Source organism: Oncorhynchus nerka, unplaced genomic scaffold (genome assembly GCF_034236695.1).
Source record: "Oncorhynchus nerka isolate Pitt River unplaced genomic scaffold, Oner_Uvic_2.0 unplaced_scaffold_963, whole genome shotgun sequence".
Lineage (NCBI taxonomy): Eukaryota > Metazoa > Chordata > Actinopteri > Salmoniformes > Salmonidae > Oncorhynchus > Oncorhynchus nerka.
Window position 1 is genome coordinate 152,445 of NW_027040352.1, and position 18,201 is coordinate 170,645.

Genomic DNA, 18,201 nt, shown 5'->3' on the forward strand with positions numbered 1-18,201 from the left:
TTTTCTCCTCTCCCAGGTACGAGGTGTTAATGCAGGCCAATATGTTGTCTCCTCTCCCAGGTACGAGGTGTTAATGCAGGCCAATATGTTGTCTCCTCTCCCAGGTACGAGGTGTTAATGCAGGCCAATATGTTGTTTTCTCCTCTCCCAGGTACGAGGTGTTAATGCAGGCCAATATGTTGTCTCCTCTCCCAGGTACGAGGTGTTAATGCAGGCCAATATGTTGTCTCCTCTCCCAGGTACGAGGTGTTAATGCAGGCCAATATGTTGTCTCCTCTCCCAGGTACGAGGTGTTAATGCAGGCCAATATGTTGTCTCCTCTCCCAGGTACGAGGTGTTAATGCAGGCCAATATGTTGTCTCCTCTCCCAGGTACGAGGTGTTAATGCAGGCCAATATGTTGTCTCCTCTCCCAGGTACGAGGTGTTAATGCAGGCCAATATGTTGTTTTCTCCTCTCCCAGGTACGAGGTGTTAATGCAGGCCAATATGTTGTCTCCTCTCCCAGGTACGAGGTGTTAATGCAGGCCAATATGTTGTCTCCTCTCCCAGGTACGAGGTGTTAATGCAGGCCAATATGTTGTTTTCTCCTCTCCCAGGTACGAGGTGTTAATGCAGGCCAATATGTTGTCTCCTCTCCCAGGTACGAGGTGTTAATGCAGGCCAATATGTTGTCTCCTCTCCCAGGTACGAGGTGTTAATGCAGGCCAATATGTTGTCTCCTCTCCCAGGTACGAGGTGTTAATGCAGGCCAATATGTTGTCTCCTCTCCCAGGTACGAGGTGTTAATGCAGGCCAATATGTTGTCTCCTCTCCCAGGTACGAGGTGTTAATGCAGGCCAATATGTTGTCTCCTCTCCCAGGTACGAGGTGTTAATGCAGGCCAATATGTTGTCGTCGTCAGAATACGATGAGATCTCAGACATGAGGAAGAAAATAGTCCTTGTAAGTACCTTCTGTTCCCTCTGGCCCCGCCCCTTAACCTATCACTCATCCTCTGTTCCCTCTGGCCCCGCCCCTTAACCTATCACTCATCCTCTGTTCCCTCTGGCCCAGCCCCTTAACCTATCACTCAGCCTCTGTTCCCTCTGGCCCCGCCCCTTAACCTATCACTCAGCCTCTGTTCCCTCTGGCCCCGCCTCTGGCTATTATCTTCTCAGTCAGCCTCCCATCTCTGGAGCTGCTGTTGATTGGTTGTCTCTCAGCCTCCCCCAGGGCTGCTGTTGATTGGTTGTCTCTCTGTGCAGATCTCTAACTCCATAGTCCCCATGGAGCAGACGGTTCAGGACATCAAGAGTAAGTTCCTGTCAGGTGGTGTTCTGACGGACAGCTGGACTCAAGCTGGAACACACCCTGAAGACAGGAAGTAAGTAACGAGTGTGTTTTAGGGCTGTGACGATACAAGTACCCCCCCCCAAAAAAAATGTTCCATGGCAAAAATGAAAACACAAAGCCGACCGAACTCTTTTGGTCATTTTAATATTGTCGCCTTATTCTGGGACGTCACTGGGATCGCCGCGAGTTAGCTACATTCTATTTCCGGGAACATTCACGCGACGCTAGCGCGTGCTAGTGACACGCTAGTGACGCGCTAGTGGCGGTGCTAGTGGCGGTGCTAGTGGCGTTGCTAGTGGCGTTGCTAGTGGCGGTGCTAGTGGCGTTGCTAGTGGCGTTGCTAGTGGCGTTGCTAGTGGCGGTGCTAGTGGCGTGCTAGTAGTGAGTGATGTGCTAGTGGCGTGCTAGTGATGTGCTAGTGATGTGCTAGTGGCGTGTGCTGTGCTAGTGGAGGTGCGCTAGTGGAGGTGCGCTAGTGGAGGTGCTAGTGGTGGCGGTGCTGTGGAGCGTGCTAGTGATGTGCTAGTGGCGTGCTAGTGATGTGCTAGTGGCGTGCTAGTGGATGTGCTAGTGGAGGTGCGTGCTAGTGATGTGCTAGTGGCGTGCTAGTGATGTGCTAGCGGCGTGGAGTGCGTGCTAGTGATGTGCTAGTGGCGTGCTAGTGATGTGCTAGTGGCGTGTTAGTGGCGTGCTAGTGATGTGCTAGTGGAGGTGATGTGCTAGTGAGCATGTGCTAGTGTGGAGGTGCGCTAGTGAGGTGCTAGTGGCGTGCTAGTGATGTGCTGGCAAAGGCTAGTGGCACATGTGGCGTGCTAGTGGCGTGCTAGTGATGTGCTAGTGGAGGTGTGATGTGCTAGTGGCGTGCTAGTGGCGTGCTAGTGGCCGGAGGCGAAAGCGGCAAAAGTTTTAGTTGTGACCTTGATAGTTTTACACTGACAGAAACGCACGAAATCGATCAACATGATCATGGCCAGTACCCACACTGCAGCATTCTGGTCAACTGAAAAACATACAATGTCTTCAGGAGAGCATGGTCGTCAAGCCTGTAGTCTTCCTTGGGTAGACCAGACAGGAGAGCATCACAGTCGTCAAGCCTGTAGTCTTCCATGGGTAGACCAGACAGGAGAGCATCAGTCGTCAAGCCTGTTTGTAGTCAAAGCACGGATGAGTTCACCTTCCTAATGCCTGTTTTTTGAAATTGAGTTCAGAATGTAAAATTATTTATTGGCCCGTGAATTAAAATGTACAGCCAGATTCTCTGTGCTTCGGCTCCAACAATAAGTACGTTGGTCTCGTGTTCATTTAGCTGGAGGAAGTTGTGAGCCATGTCAACTATTTAAATCACTAATATAGTCCAATCATTTATCCGTGGAGCTCAAATCCTGTGGTGAAACAGACATGTATCGTCCTTGTGAAAATCAATGTTGTGCTTTTCTGATAACGCTGCCCCCAAAGGGTAACACATGCTTTTCACATCGTAACCTAAAGAGATACTCGCTGCCCCAAAGGGTAACACATGTTTTCATATCGTAACCTGAGAGATACATCGCTGCCCCAAAGGGTAACACATGTTTTCATATCGTAACCTAGAGAGATACATTGCTGCCCCAAAGATGGAAACATGTCCTGACAGGGTACATCGCTGCCCCACAGGGTAACACATGTTTTCATATCGTAACCTAGACCTGAGAACACGCTGTCCCCAAAGGGTAACACATGTTTTCACATCTGTAACCTAGAGAGAGATACATCGCTCCCAAAGGGTAACACATGTTTTGGATCACATGTCCGTAACCTAGAGAGATACTAAATGTTACCAGGTTACAGTATACTTCAGAGATCACACCGTAACCTAGAGAGATACTAAATGTTACCAGGTTACAGTATACTTCAGAGATCACATAACCTAGAGAGATACTAAATGTTACCAGGTTACAGTATACTTCAGAGATCACACAGTATACCTGTTTCTCCATACCTATCCAATATCTGTGGAGATACTAAATGTTCAGCCATCTAACACCTCTCTGTCTCAGTGTTACAGTGAAGGTTCTCCTGACTCCATTCAGCCATAACACTGGTGGTTTTTCCTCTCTGTCTCAGTGTTGAGAGGAGTCTGAGCCATCTAACACTGGTGGAATATCTCTCAATAGGTTCTCCTCTGCCATGGACACTGATTTTTTGCTCTGTCTCAGTGTTGAGAGAATCAAGGTTCTCCTGGACTCCATTACAGCCATCTCACACTGGTGGTTTTTTCTCTCTGTCTCAGTTCCACAGGCTCCTGGACTCCATTACAGCCATCAACCATCTCTCTCTCTGTCTCAGTGTTGAGAGAACAAGGTTCTCCTGGACTCCATTACAGCCATTCACTCTCTCTGTCTCAGTGTTGAAAGGATCAAGGTTCTCCTGGACTCCATTACAGCCATCTCACACTGGTGGTTTTCTCCTGGACAAGGTTCTCCCATTACAGCCATCTAACACTGGTGGTTTCTCTCTGTCTCAGTCTGTCTCAGTGTTGACAAGGATCTGTCTCAGTGTTTCTCCTGGACTCCATTACAGCCATCTCACACTCCCTCTCCACCAGTTTAAAAGGATCAAGGTTCTCCTGACTCCATTACAGGCTGACTGGAGACTCTCTGTCTCAGTGTTGAAAGGATCAAGGTTCTCCTGGACTCCATTACAGCCATCTACCACCAGTTTAAGGAACAAATACACAACAAATTTGACAAGTAGGTCCGTCTTTTCTGTCCCCTGACCAGGTTTGTGAGTAAAGTACATGTGGGATTGAAATGTCCTGACATGTGGGGACAGGCCTTGGAAACATGTCCTGACAGGCCTGATGGAAACATGTCCTGACAGGCCTGATGGAAACATGTCCTGACAGGCCTGATGGAACATGTCCTGACAGGCCTGATGGAGACATGTCCTGACAGGCCTGATGGAGACATGTCCTGACAGGCCTGATGGAATGTCCTGACAGGCCTGATGGAAACATGTCCTGAGGCCAGGCCTGATGGAAACATGTCCTGACAGGCCTGATGGAAACATGTCCTGACAGGCCTGATGGAAACATGTCCTGACAGGCCTGATGGAAACATGTCCTGACAGGCCTGATGGAGACATGTCCTGACAGGCCTGATGGAAACATGTCCTGACAGGCCTGATGGAAACATGTCCTGACAGGCCTGATGGAAACATGTCCTGACAGGCCTGATGGAAACATGTCCGACAGGCCTGGAAACATGTCCCGACAGGCCTGATGGAAACATGTCCCGACAGGCCTGATGGACACATGTCCCGACAGGCCTGATGGAAACATGTCCCGACAGGCCTGATGGAAACATGTCCCGACAGGCCTGATGGAAACATGTCCCGACAGGCCTGATGGAAACATGTCCCGACAGGCCTGATGGACACATGGACAGGCCTGATGGAACATGTCCTGACAGGCCTGATGGAAACATGTCCCGACAGGCCTGATGGATGTCCCGACATGTCCCGACAGGCCTGATAGAAACATGTCCCGACAGGCCTGATGGAGACATGTCCCGACAGGCCTGATGGAGACATGTCCCGACAGGCCTGATGGAAACATGTCCTGACAGGCCTGATGGAAACATGTCCCGACAGGCCTGATGGAAACATGTCCCGACAGGCCTGATGGAAACATGTCCCGACAGGCCTGATGGAGACAGGAGAGAACATGTCCCGACAGGCCTGATGGAAACATGTCCCGACAGGCCTGATGGAAACATGTCCCGACAGGCCTGATGGAAACATGTCCCGACAGGCCTGATGGAAACATGTCCCGACAGGCCTGATGGAACATGTCCCGACAGGCCTGATGGAAACATGTCCTGACAGGCCTGATGGAAACATGTCCTGACAGGCCTGATGGAAACATGTCCTGACAGGCCTGATGGAAACACAGGCCTGATGGAAACATGTCCCGACAGGCCTGATGGAAACATGTGACAGGCCTGATGGAAACATGTCCTGACATGTCCCGACAGGCCTGATGGAAACATGTCCCGACAGGCCTGATGGAAACATGTCCCGACAGGCCTGATGGAAACATGTCCCGACAGGCCTGATGGAAACATGTCCCGACAGGCCTGATGGAAACATGTCAGAACATGTCCTGACAGGCCTGATGGAAACATGTCCGACAGGACTGATGGAATGTCAGGCCTGATGGAAACATGTCCCGACAGGCCTGATGGAAACATGTCCTGACAGGCCTGATGGAACATGTCCTGACAGAATGTCAGGCCACATTTTGCCGGTAATGTTTTTAATGTTATATATACTAAATACGCCCGGCAAGGTGGGGTCTTTTTAGAGCGTTGGACTAGTAACCGAAAGGGCGCAAGTTCGAATCCCCGAGCTGACAAGGTACAAATCTGTCGTTCTGCCCCTGAACAGGCAGTTAACCCACTGTTCCTAGGCAGTCATTGAAAATAAGAATTTGTTCTTATAACTGACTTGCCTAGTAAAATAAAGGTAAAATTAAAAATTAAAAACATGGAAGTAACCTTGGAGTGCTAAACCTCGTGGTATAAGGGTGGTGGAGATGCACACTGATATAACAACCATCACATGGAAGTCAACTTGGAGTCACGTGATTAAATGGCGTGTGACCATGCAGTTTATTAGGCTACAGATACACTGTAGGACAGATATACTGTAGGACAGATACACTATAGGACAGATATACTGTAGGAATAAGGGTGGTGGAGATGTACAGTGATGAGGTTGATGCTCCTTTCAATAAATATCCAGGGTCTTATTCTGGTGACCTGATGATCCATGATGACAGATCTGCTCCTCAACCCCAACATTAGTCCTCCTCTATCCATGATGACAGATCTGCTCCTCAGGTAAAATTAAAAAATTAAAAACATTAGTCCTCTATCCATGATGACAGATCTCCATCCCCAACATTAGTCCTCCTCTATCCATGATGACAGATCTGCTCCTCAACTGTAGGACAACATTAGTCCTCCTCTAGGAATCCATGATGACAGATCTGCTCCTCCTTTCAATAAATAAGGTCTTATTCCCATGATCCATGATGACAGATCTGCTCCTCAACCCCCTCCTCTATCCATGATGACAGATCTGCTCCTCAACCCCAACATTAGTCCTCCTCTATCCATGATGACAGATCTGCTCCTCAACCCCAACATTAGTCCTCCTCTATCCATGATGACAGATCTGATCTCAACCCCAACATTAGTCCTCCTCTATCCATGATGACAGATCTGCTCCTCAACCCCAACATTAGTCCTCCTCTATCCATGATGACAGATCTGCTCCTCAACCCCAACATTAGTCCTCCTCTATCCATGATGACAGATCTGCTCCTCAACCCCAACATTAGTCCTCCTCTATCCATGATGACAGATCTGCTCCTCAACCCCAACATTAGTCCTCCTCTATCCATGATGACAGATCTGCTCCTCAACCCCAACATTAGTCCTCCTCTATCCATGATGACAGATCTGCTCCTCAACCCCAACATTAGTCCTCCTCTATCCATGATGACAGATCTGCTCCTCAACCCCAACATTAGTCCTCCCTATCCATGATGACAGATCTTCAACCCCAACATTAGTCCTCCTCTATCCATGATGACAGATCTGATCCTCAACCCCAACATTAGTCCTCCTCTATCCTCAATTCCCCAATTTCACAGACAGTGTATATCTTCTGGTTACAGTATAGTACTAATATAATGCTCCTCTAGCAGACAGAAGCTGGTGTTCCATGCCACCAAGGCCAGGTCTCTGGTTACAGTATAGTACTAATATAATGCTCCACTAACAGAGAGAAGCTGGTGTTCCATGCCACCAAGGCCAGGTCTCTGGTTACAGTATAGTACTAATATAATGCTCCACTAACAGAGAGAAGCTGGTGTTCCATGCCACCAAGGCCAGGTCTCTGGTTACAGTATAGTACTAATATAATGCTCCACTAACAGAGAGAAGCTGGTGTTCCATGCCACCAAGGCCAGGTCTCTGGTTACAGTATAGTACTAATATAATGCTCCTCTGACAGACAGAAGCTGGTGTTCCATGCCACCAAGGCCAGGTCTCTGTTTACAGAGGAGTGTGCCATGAAGTACCGCCTCTTCATCTCTAAGAGCGAGGAGTGGATGAGGTAAGTGTCCCGTAATTGAAGGATGATATCAGAAGAGGTCAGTGTGTTCTGTAGATGAAGGATGATATCAGATGAGGTCAGTGTGTTCTGTAGATGAAGGTATCAGATGAGGTCAGTCTGTCTTGTAAAGGATGATATCAGATGAGGTCAGTGTGTTCTGTAGATGAAGGTGTCAGATGAGGTCAGTCTGTCTTGTAAAGGAAGGTATCAGATGAGGTCAGTCTGTCTTGTAAAGGAAGGTATCAGATGAGGTCAGTCTGTCTTGTAAAGGAAGGTATCAGATGAGGTCAATGTGTCTTGTAAAGGATGATATCAGATGAGGTCAGTCTGTCTTGTAAAGGATGATATCAGATGAGGTCAGTCTGTCTTGTAAAGGATGATATCAGATGAGGTCAGTCTGTCTTGTAAAGGATGATATCAGAAGAGGTCAGTCTGTCTTGTAAAGGAAGGTATCAGATGAGGTCAGTCTGTCTTGTAAAGGATGATATCAGATGAGGTCAATGTGTCTTGTAAAGGAAGGTATCAGATGAGGTCAGTCTGTCTTGTAAAGGAAGGTATCAGATGAGGTCAATGTGTCTTGTAAAGGAAGGTATCAGATGAGGTCAGTCTGTCTTGTAAAGGATGATATCAGATGAGGTCAATGTGTCTTGTAAAGGAAGGTATCAGATGAGGTCAGTCTGTCTTGTAAAGGAAGGTATCAGATGAGGTCAGTCTGTCTTGTAAAGGAAGGTATCAGATGAGGTCAATGTGTCTTGTAAAGGAAGGTATCAGATGAGGTCAGTCTGTCTTGTAAAGGATGATATCAGATGAGGTCAATGTGTCTTGTAAAGGAAGGTATCAGATGAGGTCAGTCTGTCTTGTAAAGGAAGGTATCAGATGAGGTCAATGTGTCTTGTAAAGGAAGGTATCAGATGAGGTCAATGTGTCTTGTAAAGGAAGGTATCAGATGAGGTCAGTCTGTCTTGTAAAGGAAGGTATCAGATGAGGTCAGTGTGTTCTGTAGATGAAGGAAGGTATCAGATGAGGTCAATGTGTCTTGTAAAGGAAGGTATCAGATGAGGTCAGTCTGTCTTGTAAAGGATGATATCAGATGAGGTCAGTCTGTCTTGTTAAGGAAGGTATCAGATGAGGTCAGTCTGTCTTGTAAAGGAAGGTATCAGATGAGGTCAGTCTGTCTTGTAAAGGAAGGTATCAGATGAGGTCAGTGTGTTCTGTAGATGAAGGAAGGTATCAGATGAGGTCAGTCTGTCTTGTAAAGGATGATATCAGATGAGGTCAGTGTGTCTTGTAAAGGAAGGTATCAGATGAGGTCAGTGTGTCTTGTAAAGGAAGGTATCAGATGAGGTCAGTGTGTATTGTAAAGGAAGGTATCAGATGAGGTCAGTGTGTCTTGTAAAGGAAGGTATCAGATGAGGTCAGTGTGTCTTGTAAAGGAAGGTATCAGATGAGGTCAGTCTGTCTTGTAAAGGAAGGTATCAGATGAGGTCAGTCTGTCTTGTAAAGGAAGGTATCAGATGAGGTCAGTCTGTCTTGTAAAGGAAGGTATCAGATGAGGTCAGTCTGTCTTGTAAAGGAAGGTATCAGAAGAGGTCAGTATGTCTTGTAAAGGAAGGTATCAGATGAGGTCAGTCTGTCTTGTAAAGGAAGGTATCAGATGAGGTCAGTGTGTTCTGTAGATGAAGGAATGTATCAGCCTGCTGGAAATGGAAAGATCACATGAGCACCCTGCTGCTAAGCAACCCTGTATGTCTGACTGTTCTGATAACTACCTCCCTGCTGCTAAGCAACCGTGTATGTCTGACTGTTCTGATAACGAACTCCCTGCTGCTAAGCAACCGTGTATGTCTGACTGTTCTGATAACTCCCTGCTGCTAAGCAACTGTGTATGTCTGACTGTTCTGATAACTACCTCCCTGCTGCTAAGCAACCCTGTATGTCTAACTGTTCTGATAACTAACTCCCTGCTGCTAAGCAACCGTGTATGTCTGACTGTTCTGATAACTAACTCCCTGCTGCTAAGCAACCCTGTATGTGTCTGACTGTTCTGATAACTAACTCCCTGCTGCTAAGCAACCCTGTATGTCTGACTGTTCTGATAACTAACTCCCTGCTGCTAAGCAACCCTGTATGTGTCTGACTGTTCTGATAACTAACTCCCTGCTGCTAAGCAACCCTGTATGTCTAACTGTTCTGATAACTAACTCCCTGCTGTTAAGCAACCCTGTATGTGTCTGACTGTTCTGATAACTACCTCCCTGCTGCTAAGCAACCCTGTGTGTCTGACTGTGTGTGTGTGTATGTATGGAAGGTGTGTGTGTGTGTGCTCGCGGTGTATCAATAGTGTGTTTATCTCCCCTGTACAGGAAGGTGCATCATGTGAGGAAGCAGCTGATTGGTCTAACCAGCCAATTCAACAGCGTGGAGAAAGAAGTTTCCATGGTGATGGATAGAGTTATTAAGGTCTGAACACACACACACAAACACACACACACACACACACACTTACTAAACACTGAAGTAAACAGGAGGTTTCCTCCACTAAGTTGAGGGATGGGAGAGGAGGGGATGAGGGGGATGGAAGAGAGAGGAGGGGATGAGGGAGGAGGGGATGAGGGGGAGGTGATGGGAGAGGGAAGAGAGAGGAGGGATGAGGGAGAGGGAAGAGAGAGGGGATGAGGGGGAGGGAAGAGAGAGGAGGGGATGAGAGAGGGAAGAGAGAGGAGGGGATGAGAGAGGAGGGGATGAGGAGGGAAGAGAGGAGGGGATGAGGGGGAGGGAAGAGAGAGGAGGGATGAGGGGGAGGGAAGAGAGAGGAGGGGATGAGGGAGAGGAAGAGAGGAGGGGATGAGGAGAGGGAAGAGAGAGGAGGGGATGGGAGGAGGGGATGAGGAGAGGGAAGCGAGAGGAGGGGATGAGGAGAGGGAAGAGAGAGGAGGGGATGAGGGAGGGAAGCGAGAGGAGGGGATGAGGAGAGAGAGAAGAGAGGAGGGGGATGAGGGAGAGATGGCCCGGTGTTTTATGTTCCTCCACTAAGTTGAGGGATGGTGCAGGGGAGGGAGAGGGAAGAGGAGAGGAGGATGAGGGAGAGGGAAGAGAGAGGAGGGGATGAGGGAGAGGGAAGAGAGAGGAGGGGATGAGGGAGGAGGGGATGAGGGAGAGGGAAGCGAGAGGAGGGGATGAGGGAGAGGGAAGAGAGAGGAGGGGATGAGGGAGAGGGAAGCGAGAGGAGGGGATGAGGGAGAGAGAAGAGAGAGGAGGGGATGAGGGAGAGATGGCCCGGTGTTTTATGTTCCTCCACTAAGTTGAGGGATGGTGCAGGGGGAGGGAGAGGGAAGAGAGAGGAGGGGATGAGGGAGAGGGAAGAGAGAGGAGGGGATGAGGGAGAGGGAAGAGAGAGGAGGGGATGAGGGAGAGATGGCCCGGTGTTTTATGTTAGTCTGTGGGAGCAGGTTTGGATTCCCTTAATTATAGACTGGTGTGACTATAGTACGGATTGATTGAAGATCAACTACCGTTTAGTAGCATTTCTGACCATGCTAACATGGTTTCACAGTTATAAAACCAGGACCAACAGCTACCGTTTAGTAGCATTTCTGACCATGCTAACATGGTTTCAGAGTTATAAAACCAGGACCAACAGCTACCGTTTAGTAGCATTTCTGACCATGCTAACATGGTTTCAGAGTTATAAAACCAGGACCAACAGCTACCGTTTAGTAGCATTTCTGACCATGCTAACATGGTTTCACAGTTATAAAACCAGGACCAACAGCTACCGTTTAGTAGCATTTCTGACCATGCTAACATGGTTTCAGAGTTATAAAACCAGGACCAACAGCTACCGTTTAGTAGCATTTCTGACCATGCTAACATGGTTTCAGAGTTATAAAACCAGGACCAACAGCTACCGTTTAGTAGCATTTCTGACCATGCTAACATGGTTTCACAGTTATAAAACCAGGACCAACAGCTACCGTTTAGTAGCATTTCTGACCATGCTAACATGGTTTCAGAGTTATAAAACCAGGACCAACAGCTACCGTTTAGTAGCATTTCTGACCATGCTAACATGGTTTCAGAGTTATAAAACCAGGACCAACAACTCGGTTCTGCGTAACAGAAGCAGAAGAGTACCAGTCAACGTTTGGACACACCTCCTCATTCAAGGGGTTTTCTCGATGTTCTACATTGTAGAATAATAGTGAAGACATCAAAACTATGAAATAACACATTATGGAATCATGTCGTAACCAGAAAAGTGATAAACAAATCAAAATATATTTGAGATTCTTCAAAGTAGCCACGTTTTGTCTTGATGACCGCTCTGCATGGGGGGGAGTAGACATTGTGGTGCATGCATTTATTTTTCGGCTTCAGACCAATGGCTATTCTCCCTTAAAAGATGGTTTTCAGTTAATATCCATGTTTGTGTGTTGTAGCTACAGGAGCAGTTACCTGGTAAGGTGCTACCTCTGGCATCCAGTGGTATGGTGAAGCCTCAAGCCTACCTCAGCCAGAGCACCTTGGTAGAGATGACCCTGGGGTGAGTTACTGTTCCTGACCCCTAACCCTTAACCCCTAACCTTACCTCAGCCAGAGCACCTTGGTAGAGATGACCCTGGGGTGAGTTACTGTCCCTGACCTTACCTCAGCCAGATCACCTTGGTAGAGATGACCCTGGGGTGAGTTACTGTCTCTGACCTTACCTCAGCCAGATCACCCTGGTAGAGATGACCCTGGGGTGAGTTACTGTTCCTGACCTCTAACCCTTAACCCCTGACCCTGGGTAAGTCTTACATCTGAGGACATGTTTGTTGACTTGAGGGATGATCTATAACCAGTAGGACGATATTCCACCTTCTCAGTGTCCAGTGTTAACCAGTGAGTGTCCAGTGTTAACCAGTGAGTGTCCAGTGTTAACCAGTGAGTGTCCAGTGTTAACCAGTGGGACAATATTCCACCTTCTCAGTGAGTGTCCAGTGTTAACCAGTGAGTGTCCAGTGTTAACCAGTGAGTGTCCAGTGTTAACCAGTGAGTGTCCAGTGTTAACCAGTGAGTGTCCAGTGTTAACTAGTGAGTGTCCAGTGTTAACCAGTGAGTGTCCAGTGTTAACCAGTGAGTGTCCAGTGTTAACTAGTGAGTGTCCAGTGTTAACCAGTGAGTGTCCAGTGTTAACCAGTGAGTGTCCAGTGTTAACCAGTGAGTGTCCAGTGTTAACCAGTGAGTGTCAGTGTTAACTAGTGAGTGTCCAGTGTTAACCAGTGAGTGTCCAGTGTTAACCAGTGAGTGTCCAGTGTTAACCAGTGAGTGTTCAGTGTTAACCAGTAGGACGATATTACACCTTCTCAGTGTGTCAGTGTTAACCAGTGAGTGTCCAGTGTTAACCAGTGAGTGTCCAGTGTTAACCAGTAGGACAGTATTCCACCTTCTCAGTGAGTGTCCAGTGTTAACCAGTGAGTGTCAGTGTTAACCAGTGAGTGTCCAGTGTTAACCAGTGAGTGTCAATGTTAACCAGTGAGTGTCCAGTGTTAACCAGTGAGTGTCCAGTGTTAACCAGTGAGTGTCCAGTGTTAACCAGTAGGACGATATTCCACCTTCCTCGGTGAGTGTCCAGTGTTAACCAGTGAGTGTCAGTGTTAACCAGTAGGACGATATTCCACCTTCTCAGTGTCCAGTGTTAACCAGTGAGTGTCCAGTGTTAACCAGTGAGTGTCCAGTGTTAACCAGTGAGTGTCCAGTGTTAACCAGTGAGTGTCCAGTGTTAACTAGTGAGTGTCCAGTGTTAACCAGTGAGTGTCCAGTGTTAACCAGTGAGTGTCCAGTGTTAACCAGTAGGACGATATTCCACCTTCTCAGTGAGTGTCCAGTGTTAACCAGTGAGTTTCCAGTGTTAACCAGTGAGTTTCCAGTGTTAACCAGTGAGTGTCCAGTGTTAACCAGTGAGTGTCCAGTGTTAACCAGTGGGACAATATTCCACCTTCTCAGTGAGTGTCCAGTGTTAACCAGTGAGTGTCCAGTGTTAACCAGTGAGTGTCCAGTGTTAACCAATAGAGTCAGTGCGATATTCCACCTTTCTCAGTGTCCAGTGTTAACCAGTAGGACGATATTCCACCTTCTCAGTGAGTGTCCAGTGTTAACCAGTGAGTGTCCAGTGTTAACCAGTGAGTGTCAGTGTTAACCAGTGAGTGTCCAGTGTTAACCAGTGAGTGTCCAGTGTTAACTAGTGAGTGTCCAGTGTTAACCAGTAGGACAATATTCCACCTTCTCAGTGTCCAGTGTTAACCAGTGAGTGTCCAGTGTTAACCAGTGAGTGTCCAGTGTTAACCAGTGAGTGTCCAGTGTTAACCAGTGAGTGTCCAGTGTTAACCAGTGAGTGTCCAGTGTTAACCAGTGAGTGTCAGTGTTAACCAGTGAGTGTCAGTGTTAACCAGTGAGTGTCCAGTGTTAACCAGTGAGTGTCCAGTGTTAACCAGTGAGGACAATATTCCACCTTCTCAGTGTCCAGTGTTAACTAGTGAGTGTCCAGTGTTAACCAGTAGGACAATATTCCACCTTCTCAGTGTCCAGTGTTAACCAGTGAGTGTCCAGTGTTAACCAGTGAGTGTCCAGTGTTAACCAGTGAGTGTCCAGTGTTAACCAGTGAGTGTCCAGTGTTAACCAGTGAGTGTCCAGTGTTAACCAGTGAGTGTCCAGTGTTAACCAGTGAGTGTCCAGTGTTAACCAGTGAGTGTCCAGTGTTAACCAGTGAGTGTCCAGTGTTAACCAGTAGGACGATATTCCACCTTCTCAGTGTCCAGTGTTAACCAGTGAGTGTCCAGTGTTAACCAGTGAGTGTCCAGTGTTAACCAGTAGGACAATATTCCACCTTCTCAGTGAGTGTCCAGTGTTAACCAGTGAGTGTCCAGTGTTAACCAGTGAGTGTCCAGTGTTAACCAGTAGGACGATATTCCATAGTGTCCAGTGTTAACCTTCCTCAGTGTCCAGTGTTAACCAGTGAGTGTCCAGTGTTAACCAGTGAGTGTCCAGTGTTAACCAGTAGGACGATATTCCACCTTCTCAGTGAGTGTCCAGTGTTAACCAGTGAGTGTCCAGTGTTAACTAGTGAGTGTCCAGTGTTAACCAGTGAGTGTCCAGTGTTAACCAGTGAGTGTCCAGTGTTAACCAGTGAGTGTCCAGTGTTAACCAGTGAGTAACCAGTGAGTGTCCAGTGTTAACCAGTGAGTGTCCAGTGTTAATCAGTGAGTGTCCAGTGTTAACCAGTGGGACAATATTCCACCATCTCAGTGAGTGTCCAGTGTTAACCAGTGAGTGTCCAGTGTTAACCAGTGAGTGTCCAGTGTTAACCAGTGAGTGTCCAGTGTTAACCAGTGAGTGTCCAGTGTTAACCAGTAGGACGATATTCCACCTTCTCAGTGTCCAGTGTTAACCAGTGAGTGTCCAGTGTTAACCAGTGAGTGTCCAGTGTTAACCAGTGAGTGTCCAGTGTTAACTAGTGAGTGTCCAGTGTTAACCAGTGAGTGTCCAGTGTTAACCAGTGAGTGTCCAGTGTTAACCAGTGAGTGTCCAGTGTTAACCAGTAGGACGATATTCCACCTTCTCAGTGAGTGTCCAGTGTTAACCAGTGAGTTTCCAGTGTTAACCAGTGAGTGTCCAGTGTTAACCAGTGAGTGTCCAGTGTTAACCAGTGAGTGTCCAGTGTTAACCAGTGGGACAATATTCCACCTTCTCAGTGAGTGTCCAGTGTTAACCAGTGAGTGTCCAGTGTTAACCAGTGAGTGTCCAGTGTTAACCAATAGAACGATATTCCACCTTCTCAGTGTCCAGTGTTAACCAGTAGGACGATATTCCACCTTCTCAGTGAGTGTCCAGTGTTAACCAGTGAGTGTCCAGTGTTAACCAGTGAGTGTCCAGTGTTAACCAGTGAGTGTCCAGTGTTAACCAGTGAGTGTCCAGTGTTAACTAGTGAGTGTCCAGTGTTAACCAGTAGGACAATATTCCACCTTCTCAGTGTCCAGTGTTAACCAGTGAGTGTCCAGTGTTAACCAGTGAGTGTCCAGTGTTAACTAGTGAGTGTCCAGTGTTAACCAGTGAGTGTCCAGTGTTAACCAGTGAGTGTCCAGTGTTAACTAGTGAGTGTCCAGTGTTAACCAGTGAGTGTCCAGTGTTAACCAGTGAGTGTCCAGTGTTAACCAGTGAGTGTCCAGTGTTAACCAGTGAGTGTCCAGTGTTAACCAGTGAGTGTCCAGTGTTAACCAGTGAGTGTCCAGTGTTAACCAGTGAGTGTCCAGTGTTAACTAGTGAGTGTCCAGTGTTAACCAGTAGGACAATATTCCACCTTCTCAGTGTCCAGTGTTAACCAGTGAGTGTCCAGTGTTAACCAGTGAGTGTCCAGTGTTAACCAGTGAGTGTCCAGTGTTAACTAGTGAGTGTCCAGTGTTAACCAGTGAGTGTCCAGTGTTAACCAGTGAGTGTCCAGTGTTAACCAGTGAGTGTCCAGTGTTAACTAGTGAGTGTCCAGTGTTAACCAGTGAGTGTCCAGTGTTAACCAGTGAGTGTCCAGTGTTAACCAGTGAGTGTCCAGTGTTAACCAGTGAGTGTCCAGTGTTAACCAGTAGGACGATATTCCACCTTCTCAGTGTCCAGTGTTAACCAGTGAGTGTCCAGTGTTAACCAGTGAGTGTCCAGTGTTAACCAGTAGGACAATATTCCACCTTCTCAGTGAGTGTCCAGTGTTAACCAGTGAGTGTCCAGTGTTAACCAGTGAGTGTCCAGTGTTAACCAGTAGGACGATATTCCACCTTCTCAGTGTCCAGTGTTAACCAGTGAGTGTCCAGTGTTAACCAGTGAGTGTCCAGTGTTAACCAGTAGGACAATATTCCACCTTCTCAGTGAGTGTCCAGTGTTAACCAGTGAGTGTCCAGTGTTAACCAGTGAGTGTCCAGTGTTAACCAGTAGGACGATATTCCACCTTCTCAGTGAGTGTCCAGTGTTAACCAGTGAGTGTCCAGTGTTAACTAGTGAGTGTCCAGTGTTAACCAGTGAGTGTCCAGTGTTAACCAGTGAGTGTCCAGTGTTAACCAGTGAGTGTCCAGTGTTAACCAGTGAGTGTCCAGTGTTAACCAGTGAGTAACCAGTGAGTGTCCAGTGTTAACCAGTGAGTGTCCAGTGTTAATCAGTGAGTGTCCAGTGTTAACCAGTGGGACAATATTCCCACCATCTCAGTGAGTGTCCAGTGTTAACCAGTGAGTGTCCAGTGTTAACCAGTGAGTGTCCAGTGTTAACCAGTGAGTGTCCAGTGTTAACCAGTGAGTGTCCAGTGTTAACTCTATCCTTTCTGTGATTCCCAGGATGAAGAAGCTGAAGGAAGAGATGGAGACCAGTGAGTTAAGGAGTTGAGAACAACCACTTCCTGGAGAGGTGGGGACTTGTCTGGCTACACAGAGCTCCTGTGATGGCCGTATGTTATAACAGACCGAGACCAGCAATTCAAAACATGGTCAATAACCCTGATAAGACATATGAAGGCCCCCTTCCTGTTAGATCAGCTGTTTGGTCCTTCCTGTTAGATCAGCTGTTTGGTCCTTCCTGTTTGGTCCTTCCTGTTAGATCAGATCAGCTGTTTGGTCCTTCCTGTTAGATCAGCTGTTTGGTCCTTCCTGTTTGGTCCTTCCTGTTAGATCAGCTGTTTGGTCCTTCCTGTTTGGTCCTTCCTGTTTGGTCCTTCCTGTTAGATTAGCTGTTTGGTCCTTCCTGTTAGATCAGCTGTTTGGTCCTTCCTGTCAGATCAGCTGTTTGGTCCTTCCTGTTTGGTCCTTCCTGTTAGATCAGCTGTTTGGTCCTTCCTGTTTGGTCCTTCCTGTTAGATCAGCTGTTTGGTCCTTCCTGTCAGATCAGCTGTTTGGTCCTTCCTGTTAGATCAGCTGTTTGGTCCTTCCTGTCAGATCAGCTGTTTGGTCCTTCCTGTCAGATCAGCTGTTTGGTCCTTCCTGTTTGGTCCCTTCCTGTTAGATCAGCTGTTTGGTCCTTCCTGTTTGGTCCTTCCTGTTAGATCAGCTGTTTGGTCCTTCCTGTTTGGTCCTTCCTGTTTGGTCCTTCCTGTTTGGTCCTTCCTGTTTGGTCCTTCCTGTTAGATCAGATCAGCTGTTTGGTCCTTCCTGTTAGATCAGCTGTTTGGTCCTTCCTGTTAGATCAGCTGTTTGGTCCTTCCTGTTAGATCAGCTGTTTGGTCCTTCCTGTTAGATCAGCTGTTTGGTCCTTCCTGTTAGATCAGATCAGCTGTCTGGTCCTTCCTGTTAGATCAGATCAGCTGTTTGGTCCTTCCTGTTAGATCAGATCAGCTGTTTGGTCCTTCCTGTTAGATCAGCTGTTTGGTCCTTCCTGTTAGATCAGCTGTTTGGTCCTTCCTGTTAGATCAGATCAGCGGTTTGGTCCTTCCTGTTAGATCAGCTGTCTGGTCCTTCCTGTTAGATCAGCTGTTTGGTCCTTCCTGTTAGATCAGCTGTTTGGTCCTTCCTGTTTGGTCCTTCCTGTTAGATCAGATCAGCTGTTTGGTCCTTCCTGTCAGATCAGCTGTCTGGTCCTTCCTGTTAGATCAGCTGTCTGGTCCTTCCTGTTAGATCAGCTGTTTGGTCCTTCCTGTTAGATCAGCTGTTTGGTCCTTCCTGTTAGATCAGCTGTTTGGTCCTTCCTGTTTGGTCCTTCCTGTT

General features: G+C 47.5%; 1 protein-coding gene across 3 annotated transcripts in view; it reads left to right on the top strand.

Annotated features, from left to right (window-relative positions):
- tbk1 (TANK-binding kinase 1) overlaps positions 1 to 16,891 on the top strand; it is a 79,768-nt gene extending 62,877 nt beyond the window's left edge. For all 3 annotated transcript variants that reach the window (XM_065016583.1, XM_065016584.1, XM_065016585.1), the window contains 7 exons: positions 862 to 943; positions 1,246 to 1,364; positions 3,979 to 4,062; positions 7,394 to 7,495; positions 9,859 to 9,955; positions 11,935 to 12,038; positions 16,843 to 16,891. In XM_065016583.1, coding sequence (XP_064872655.1) covers positions 862 to 943; positions 1,246 to 1,364; positions 3,979 to 4,062; positions 7,394 to 7,495; positions 9,859 to 9,955; positions 11,935 to 12,038; positions 16,843 to 16,891 — 637 coding nt within the window. The remainder of the gene's footprint in view (positions 1 to 861; positions 944 to 1,245; positions 1,365 to 3,978; positions 4,063 to 7,393; positions 7,496 to 9,858; positions 9,956 to 11,934; positions 12,039 to 16,842) is intronic.
- Positions 16,892 to 18,201: the final 1,310 nt, after the last annotated feature.